Genomic DNA, 10,456 nt, shown 5'->3' with positions numbered 1-10,456 from the left:
AAAGTTGAGAGAGAGGGAGATGTTTGATTATGGAAAGGCAAAGACTGGCAATAGATGTACAAAACTCGTGGATTGTGAAGAACTAATATACATTTTCTTTTTCTAAGAAAATTCGAAAATTTTAAATATATAAACATTCAGATGTTTCAGCAAGTCTCAATTCCGTTAATTACATTACCTAGAATAGTATCTGTCTTTGTAGCAGTAGGTACAATTTATCCCAATTTCTTAGGGAGTTAGTGAATGACGGTTATTAATGGATAAAAATATGCAATGAAACATACCCAAAGACAAACGTCATAGACTATACTAAAATGTTGCTATTTCCAACATAGTCAAATAGTAAAAAATAAATGAAATTGTAAATTGAAACATAGCATCGCAATCCATAAATTCTATTTGCTTCGGATCTCGTGACAACTTGCGCTCGCGCATCCCGCTCGGCACTACTTCCATTAATTCAATCTGGTTGTTGCCAGTTCCAGTTACAATAACAACTGTATCTAGTCGGATTAAAACTGTAGTTATAACTTCATCTATAATTTAGCTTGATAGTACTTTTCAATAAAATAAGGCTGGTCGTTGACAAATACCAAGAGTCATAAAATACAAAAATAGGAACGCAACGAACTAGGTATGTAATAAAAACCTTGCATTCTCGTTATGATACAAATTATTGAAATTTGGTCAAAAATAGACAAATTAACATCAAGTAATCTGATATTTAACTTGTAAAATATAATATAACTTCTTTTTAAGTAGAATAAGTATATAAGCATCTTCTACAAGTAAAATTATACTGGACAGATATTGACACGGATACGAAATTCAAGCGCGAAAATATGATGTTGATTTATCAAGTCCACATAAAATACTATACTTAATAGAGCCTCAAGAATTAAGTAAACCTAGGTTTGCTTTAGCTGTTAATGAGTGAATAGCAGATGTCAAAGATAACAATAAAGAATCCATGCCGTGGGAACCTCCTCGCCCAGTGAGTTACAGCGTAAAAATCCAGCTTTCTCGTCGGCTTCCGTAGCCGGCGCGGGCGCAGCGCAGATAGCATCAGAGATGGGAGATGTTCGCGAAACAACCGCTGAATCACGCGCGTCTACACACGACGTCACGCGGATATGGTGAGCTTGTTGTGCAAGTTCATGTTATGAGTAAGTTTGTAGGGCAAACTTACCTATAGAAAATTAGTGTTGTCTACTCATGACCTCATGTACAATTGTACATATGGTATGGACTGCGAAGATTATTGTGCAATCACTATAATCTCACATTCAAGGTATTCTAAGTTTATAATACAAACATACAAGAAATTATCATAAACCTTTGACTCGAAGGTATTATCGGCTGATGATAAAGAACATATACCTTGGTACTAGGTAGCCTCGTAACCCCAATATTAACTAATGCCAATTTGAAAAGAAGAATTCTTCTCGATTACAATAATTAGCGAATCGATTGAACTATCGATTACACGTGGACAGGCGATGACTAAGCGAGCCACGCCGTCTACCGTGTTACGCTGAAACCGGTCTGCAAATGACCGCTACACTTGTTCCGTCGAGGACCTGGCTCCAGGGCTGTGCTTCACTTTTTATCTAAATTAGCATGCGTGGGAGAATTTGCTATATGTATGGTAATATAATATATCTATATTATAACACACACTGGTAAACTTTTTGACAGTGTTACTTTCAGAAGTGGAGACGAAAAAGTAGGCAAACTGGCCTTGGGCTTCGATGCTCAAGAGCTGAGGAAGGAACAGGGAAAAGACTCAGTTAAGAGAGAGACACTGGTTCACTTTTTATTATTACATAACATTATTTGAAGACAACAGACATTTTATTGAAGGAAATCTTGCCGGCACTAACAGTTGTATTAAATATGGTCACAAATTTGATCTAGATTAATTCTATTTTTTTATTATTTACATAGAAAACAAAATAGTATACCAGTTTGTAACACTGTGGCCTCAATTATTTCTCAATATATATCACTCACCTAAGCTTCCCCGTGATACACCGGCTCTGAGTAACTTGCATTAACCGGTTTGTGATATATTTGCATAAAAAGTAGTAATGTAAAACTATCACTTTATGTTTGGCCTGCAAGTGGCTTATGTTAGGCCTGCAAGTAGCTTTACGTAAATTTTACAGGTAGGCCTCTGTTATAATTACTACTATTAAGTGGTTGGCTAATTACTATAGTTTTGACCCCTAATCTCGTCATAAATTCAGCTGTATCGCAATTTTAACCTCGTATAACCAACGCTGGGTTGCAACTGTCAACTTTGACGTTAACGCTTTTTTTTAAGCGGAAACGATCGAGATTCTACTGCGATGTAGAAAAAAATATTACCGCGATTGTGGGGCTGATCCTGACGTCTGAAATATTATATAAATAAATAAAAGAAAATCAATTTTAATCATTCATTTATTACCATTGATCTACACAATGAACTGGAATAGATACATACATAATGTAAAATAGTCAATTATAATTTTATACATCTAAGAATTATATTTAAAAACATGGCTACTGACAGACATATTCTGTCCGTTTATTGGCACTTGGAATGTTATTTTTAACCATCTTAATTATGTTAAACATGAATATAGCTTAGCTTAAAAGGGCTTAAAATGGGGTGATTTTTAGATACAAGTCGTATTTTGTCCAAACGTTCTCTTTCACATGATATAGGAAAAAAGAGACAGCATAAGTATTTGTATCTTTCACGGTAGGCCTCTTGATTTGGTACATGAAACTCGTATTTAAAAATAAGTAGCGAAAAAGATATCCTATTTACTAATCTGCTGTTCGAACTTTGTATGGAAATAGTATATGAAAATATCGTTCTTTCGTTCAACATTTTTTTAATTGAGTCATATCATTCTTCAAGTGAAAATTGAACTGGTATCTTTGAAACCCTGAATTATTCGGAATTTGATATTCAATAAAAAATATAGTTTTTTAAATCTTAAATCATGTTTAATAGAATTATAGTTCCCAATACAATAATTAAAGCATAAGCATATACCGTCTTATATGACAGTCCATATATAAATGTATATATCGTGTAAAGACAGCGAAGGTTAAATTCTATTAACTTTACCGCACGTTTCGCTGATTCATCGAAATATGGTAAAGTTACTTGGAAGCCAATTATAAAGTGCAGATTTTTTTGACAAGCTATTTATATACATAGATAAATAAACGTTTTCCTTTATAGTTGCTATATTTTGAAACTAATTCACGAATTCTTATATACCCCGTTTATTAAGATACTTTACTCAAAAGTAGACACACATTTTTGCCATGTCTTTTTATCGAATCACTTTGAAAGTAAATAGATATAATCAGCACATTATAAAAAATTTGAAAAAGTTTCAATGAAGAGACATACATTTCAATATCTTTTTTTTAATATATATTTACAGCAAATAGTGATCAAATTATAATTATTACAAAATCTTTTTCCTATTGGCGGGAGAAAACACGAAAAATGGTTTTACCACCGAAACTTTAAAAAAAGCTGAAGTAACAAAATATTATCTCGAATTCGTATGCTTTTATGTATGTCTAAATTACTGACTTAAATTAATATGCTTAGTTTACAAATTGTGTCTCGCTTGTATAGACATTTCTATATCATTATTATTTATGTAAAGAATAGCAAAATCACTGCGAATAATTTACGTATAATTTTTTAATGAACCCAAATTTTCTATTTTTGTTTATGCGAATAATATTCCAACTTGACGTTTCATATAACAACCACCTGTCATCTCGTAATTCTAAACATTAGGAACGACCCAAATATACAGTAAACAAAATACATGGACTATCTCGTAAACTACTATAAAAAATAAATTAAAAAATACCTGAAAACCTTCCGTTAATTTCCTCAAACCTCTCTCAATTAGAACAATATACGTTCTACGTACAAGAAGCTTAAAATAAAAACAATATTTTAAACATAATATAAATATTATTTTACATTAACATATAGCTAAGCAGTTAAGCTGTTTAAATGCTACCATCACTAAAACTAATAAATACTATATACAAATCACCAGAATGTTCTGTCTATATTTATATAACTAAGAATATATATCCAAGCAAAACTTTTATGTCAAATAAATCATTGAAAGATTAAGTGAATTTATAGGCGAACTCAAAAAATGTTTTAAAATTATGTTTTTATGTATGATATTGTCATCATCAAATTAGTTTCATTTTATCAAATAGGTATTATGAAAATTATTTTGAAGTAAACTGTAGCTAGAAGTTTTTGTTTGAATATCTATTCATCGCATAAATATTACAACATTTTTATCACCTACGAAGACGATTTTATTTCTCCATAATATCACAAAGATTAAATCTTATTACAGTAAGTGACCATTTATTTTATATTAAAAAAAGTTTCATTATTAAATTTCAATTCGCAAATAAATAGTCAAATACTGCTCCAAAATTTAGATTTTAGAATTCATCTTTGCATTCATTCAAATTTAGAATCGAGATTCTAAATTTAAAACTTCATTGCAATATCCCATTCTGGCGGTATTAATGATGAAGCACGAATACTGTCACGTAAAATGTTACTCCGGATTGTTAAAAGCGATGACGTCATTATGTTGCAATTGATGATTTATCACCACCTCATATACATGGTACTCTCTTTTGTCGGATTGTAGTGAATTTCTCTGTAACAAGAACATAACGTAAGTAAATCATATAAATAAAACATGAAACAAGTTATGGTAGTAGTTATATCGATCTATACAAATGCTTGTAGGGTATAAAATTGCACGATCATTTATTTTAAAAATCGCGGTCTTATTTTTCCATATTATGAAAAGAATCTTGCAATTTTGAATTTCTAGTTACATGATTCTTACAATATTATTTCAAAAAGAGAATCTTATGAAATAAAATGGATTCTTACTCTATTGTGTAAGAGAGACCGCTGTAGTAGGGGATCGTGCTTACTCCGTCACCTTCACCGCCACAAGCATTGACTACATCTACAACAATTGAGAAAAAAATATTAGTATTTTTTTTTTATTTTACTTTTAAATAGGTAGCTGCGATATGCTTTTATTTCATCTATTTTTGACCAATAATTAGATGATTAAGTACTTAAAAATATGGCATCTATACTTTACGCACACCCATTTAAAAATAACTCTTAGTGTTAAAAACTTCACAAAAGTAATTTTACAGAAAAGGTAATTTTACAGATTTGTGAAAGACAAAAAACTGTGACATGCCGACAGGTGTTAAAGTTAATTTCAGTGCAAGAAAAACATTGTGCTGTAGTTAGTTATTGTCCATAGATTAAAACCTTAAAATTACCGTTACCATAAACAAGAGAAAACATAAACAATCGAATTTTAAAATAATCCGCCGTTTGGCGGACATCCTAAACGTTCTTAGAACTAAACTCGCAGGGGATTAAGAAATAAGATTAGTGATTTTGTTTTAAAAAAGTAGAATCCCAACGGACAATGGTGCCAACATTTTAAAGGGATTAGTGGAGGACCCTAAACAACTTTATTTGGAATTAAATCTTTTGACCATGACTAAATACCATTCAAAAAATATCTGCCGACAGAAATGTTAGTTTTTAATTTACTGTTACTACAAAATCTTCTTGTGGTTACTCAAACGGATTATTATTGTGTACTGTACATTAAATTGTTAATTCATTAAAGTTCTAAATTTTATTATAACAGTGAAAATAATTATTGCCGGTATTACTTGTGTCGTTAATATAACGCTGCGCTATATCATTATTATTACCTACTAATATAAACAATATAGTTATTTTCTGTTTGCAGCTTGTATCAAATTCCTTTTTTATTTAAACAATATAAAAAAGTTTCTATAATAATTTTAAAACAGTCAAAAGTATTTTACAATTAGGACACATGGATACTTTTTGTGGAACATATTTAAGTAATTGGAAAAACGCATTTTTTTTTATCTCGGCGGTTCAATGGGTACTTTCATCGCTAAAACCCACACCTAAAACAACTTACCAAGCATAATCTAAATGAATCTCAACGATTGGATTGTAGTTGAAATGTCCAATTGTTCTCGATCGCACCTCGAGCGCGTTTAATTAGGAGTGTTTCGAGAAACCTAGCCTTATATAGGCTGTTTAAATTGGACGGTATCAGAAATGTGCCGTTTGGGACTATTATTAGACGTTTGATGTTTCGGTAAAGTTTGTAATTGATTGGGAAACCTACACAATTGTGTGGGTTAATAATCCTAGATCTAAAATGCTAAGGACATGACTGTGTTTTTTTTTAATAAAGCTTTAATAATTCTTATGATGCTTCATGTCAGTTCTTCTTTTTGTGTGTTTGTGTTTTTAGTCAAACAAAAGATTTATCTATCTATCAAAGTAAACTAAAACATTGGGGTTTGTACCTATATAATTTTATTTACAATTGAAGTTTATTTCATCAATTTTCTGATAGATCGGATCGATCGATCAAACTTTTTGAATTTACTTATAAATTTCGAAATTGAGATCATTGATGTAATGAGCTTCGATTGCAGGAATAGCTATTTGGCCCCCAGATCATTTATTTTTTTGTGATCTCATATCATCTAATTTTGAAACACGCTGTATACAGACCAAAAGATTCGGTTCCCACAGTCGCACATACTACAGGGTGTGCACGTTCTAACCCAGTGTTGTATCGCACGGAAGTGAAATAAATGCCGTGGACTGTGTCACCTGCGCCCTTTACTTCTCGGTATCGAAATCTCGATACTTCGAGTTTTAATCGAGTTCGAGAATCGTTCGAGTCTAGTTAGAACACTTTTGGTCATATAAAATTATATGTCTTATTTCATTTAAAGAAAATAATTTAGTTAGATTAGGTTAGGCTGATGGCTGATAACAGTTCAATGTTATGTACTTTAATCATTGTTCTGAGATTATGTATCGATATAAAAAGACAATCGGTAGGTGCTTTGATTTTATGTATACAGAAAATAACAAAATCTGAATAAATTAAAATGAAAACAATTTCAATCGTTACAGCATCAGTACGATTCGCGCGTGCATCGGATCTCACTCGATAAGAAGATCGCAACATTGTGCACCGATGACCCACTGAGCTAACAAAATCGGACATCGAAAGTGCACTGCAATTATATCAATTTAATTGGCTTTTGTTTTTAAACTGCATTCCTGATGTACTTATTAATATATTTTTTTAATTTTACTCCTATAAACAAGGATTTGAAAATCATTAATTATTATAAAAACCAATAAACAAAGTAGTAACTATAGTACATTTTCCTCACTCTAGATTATAATCTACGTCCTAGTTTATATGCGAAACAACTAAGCGATAAAAATCCTTGAGAGAATAATAACATTCCCGAAAAGAGTTAATGTTGGATAAAATCACAGTCGTGTCGTTAAATCTTCAGATTTTTTTTTACGCGGACCCCAACTACGGGAGAAATGAACTGGGAACAAGTGAGCATCAGAGAGAGAGAGAGAGAGAGAGAGAGAGAGAGTAAGCCCACGATTAAAATCAAACACTTCCGCATACATTACTGCTTGGAGGTCATATTAAAGCAATCAGTGGTCGGTAGCGACTGCCGTCGGCGCTCACGCTGTGAAGTTCACACGCGACTAATACTGGCTTGATACCATATAGGGTGGGAGACCATACGACCGAAAATAATTTCATCATCACAAAAACCTCAATTACCAGGGAGTGAAAGGAAAACAAAATACGCCAGTTACTTTTTCTTCTGCACTAATTGTAAAAAATACATTTCAAATGCGTCAAGAAGTTAAAGAGCATTCATATATCGGCAATCAGCATAGTTGTACTCTTCGACTACCTGGTCATGTCTTGGTTTGTTTCCAATATCCTTTTAAGGCATAGGGCAGTTGACATTATGAAAATCTGAGTATTCAAATTTAATTTAAGACTTTTAAAAACATCGATCTCTTTCAGGTTTTCTTTCTTTCAGATTTTACTTTCTTTTTGTACTTGGGTAAGTACTTTGAATTCAAATTTGAGTTTTTCATATCTCTGGCTACCATTTGTATGAACAAACAAATCGATAACAAATCGTGTGATGGCAATTGGTGTTATTGAACTCCCGGATCGGGAACTAAAATTATATTACGTAAGGTAATGACGTGTTGAGAATATCAGGTCACGATTGTTGCTTGTTGAGTAGTTTTTATTACATTCCCTCAGAAAAAAATGCATCATTTCGTTTATGTAAAGTGCGAATTATTACAAGATTCTGATTTTTGTAAAAAATTACCAGAAATATATTAAGTATCAAATTTGTATGGAACCCACTTTTAGATTAGATATAACAAATAGAAGGCACAAACAAAATCTTCACTATGATAATGATACTTTTCACTTTAACAATATTTCACTACGTTATAAAGTAATCATTTGCCATGCTCCATATAGAAGAGAAGAGTTAATAAAAGAGAAAAATCTCAAAGAAAATGAAGAAATTTCGAAGTCATCTGCCAGAGGCGAAATCATAACAGAAACAGATCGCACGTAACCTTTCTAAACTATGAGGGCAACTGTGAGTGGTGGGCCAAAACGAGTATCACATACATGGGTGCACTGACAAATAACCGCAATTTCGACCAACGGTTAAAGCGCGGTACACATTGTTTCCTTGTACGAGCGCGCATAAACTGTTCGATAGGGCTGGTCCTCAAAATTTTTTACTCGAAATAACTGTATTGATGTATTATGAAAATAAGTGCCTAAGTGATGATAAAGTCAAAGCAAGAAAATATAAACTTGTATATCGCGTGAGTGACGTGAAATAAGTACCAAATTTTATAGCATAAAACGAAATAGATAGTCAATAATAAAATATGTATTGTTTAGAATGTCAAAGATCCTGATGAATACATTAAGGCCGAGCTGTGATGTTGTCGAGTTAAAGTCAACACCAAAGTTGACTGGTGCAAGCTTTGGTTTCCGTAAACCCTCAGCAGATTGCAACCCTGCTGCAAATTATACCGCACAAGTCACGTGTGCTGTTCTCTTGTGGGCTACCGTCCGCGTTCGCACAGTTTCGGAAGCATTAGGGCCCATTAAGCACCGTTAACACACGGGTCCGTCACGAGCTCACGACTCGAGCGTGAGCGATCTATCGACCATCTCGGTAGCGCCGTGCCGGATCTGCGGCATTCACACGGAACCGTTCCACTCGTATGTACCCCGTTTTATAATTTCAGTGAAATTTTTAAAATATTCAGCGCAGTAAACGTATATTTGCCAGCCTATTTTGTGCCCCGCTGCTGCACAATGGCCTCGTGTTTGCTCGAAATCTCGATCCAATGCGATGACAATAAATATGTACTAAATAATGATAATCGTTGAAATTTGACTGTTCAAGTTCAGAAATATTTCATACATCAATTTATATTCTAGCTGTTCTTGTAAATAAGAAGAGATTTGATAAGGGGTTTGATATTCTATTATTTTAGGTAAATCCATAACTGAAACTATATTTACTTAAATACAAAAAGAAAAACAAAAAATCTTAATTACAGCTAAACTCTAATTTGCGCCTTTTTCATCTCGGACAACATTTGCATTCGGTGTCACGTGGCTACTAGCACATTGTATGTTAATTACGAATGACAACCGCCCGACACGCGGTGACAATCCTGACTGACATGTGTGAACGCAGCTATTAATATAGTTCACATTGTGCGAGTTTACTCACCTAAACGCCATGTGACAAAATGGACAACTCAAGTTTCTACTTTTTGATAGTTTGAAACCGCGACTGATAGCGTGCTTTATCATTTAAATTGTAATTAAAGGAAATAGTTTGTCTTCCTCATATATAATATATAGCTTTTATGTGTGTTCATCAAGTATGTGACATGAGGTAACCTATGGACGGTTTTTTTATATATTTTTAACTTTGATCATTGAAAAGTTTGCAACTAAAGTCGACTATAAGGTACCTTTACCCATGGAACGTCACATATACTTATTAAATACTTTAGTAAACGAATTGGGAATACAATTGAGATTTATGCCATGTGGTTATAATTATGTATATCTAGCTCGTAGTGTCCTTTTAACTCTCCCAATCTACTAACCCAAATGTAAACTGATATAAATTAAGAAGTTTAATGAACTCTATTGACAGGTAGACATGGAGCTGTTATTTTTTTAGTTTGCCAAGTATTATGTTTTATCAGCTCAAGATAGCTAATAAAACATACTTTGATAGACGTTTTATTCGCTATTTGTTTGCGATTCTACTTCAAGGACAATCATAATAATTTATTTATATACGCATCGTCACAGTGTATGTATGTATAATATAACTTATATAACATGAGAAACTAAGTCCAAAGCTATTTTTTATTTCTATACAAATTTATCATTTTTTT

The 10,456-nt window shown here is 32.5% G+C and overlaps 1 protein-coding gene across 6 annotated transcripts in view; it reads right to left on the bottom strand.

Moving 5' to 3' along the window:
- Positions 1 to 2,431: 2,431 nt before the first annotated feature.
- Positions 2,432 to 10,456, bottom strand: part of drm (drumstick) — a 30,382-nt gene continuing 22,357 nt past the window's right edge. For 5 of the 6 annotated variants that reach the window (XM_053754846.2, XM_053754843.2, XM_053754847.2 and 2 more), the window contains exon 3: positions 2,432 to 4,721. In XM_053754846.2, the coding sequence (XP_053610821.1) occupies positions 4,670 to 4,721 (52 nt within the window). In that variant the 3' untranslated portion in view covers positions 2,432 to 4,669. Of the gene's footprint in view, positions 4,722 to 4,963; positions 5,043 to 10,456 lie in introns of all 6 variants that reach the window. The other variant, XM_064436362.1, reaches the window with a different exon arrangement.

The sequence above is a fragment of the Plodia interpunctella genome, chromosome 14 (assembly GCF_027563975.2).
Source record: "Plodia interpunctella isolate USDA-ARS_2022_Savannah chromosome 14, ilPloInte3.2, whole genome shotgun sequence".
NCBI classification, from domain to species: domain Eukaryota; kingdom Metazoa; phylum Arthropoda; class Insecta; order Lepidoptera; family Pyralidae; genus Plodia; species Plodia interpunctella.
Note: the sequence above shows the minus strand (reverse complement) of the source record. Positions and strands in the feature narration are given on the sequence as shown.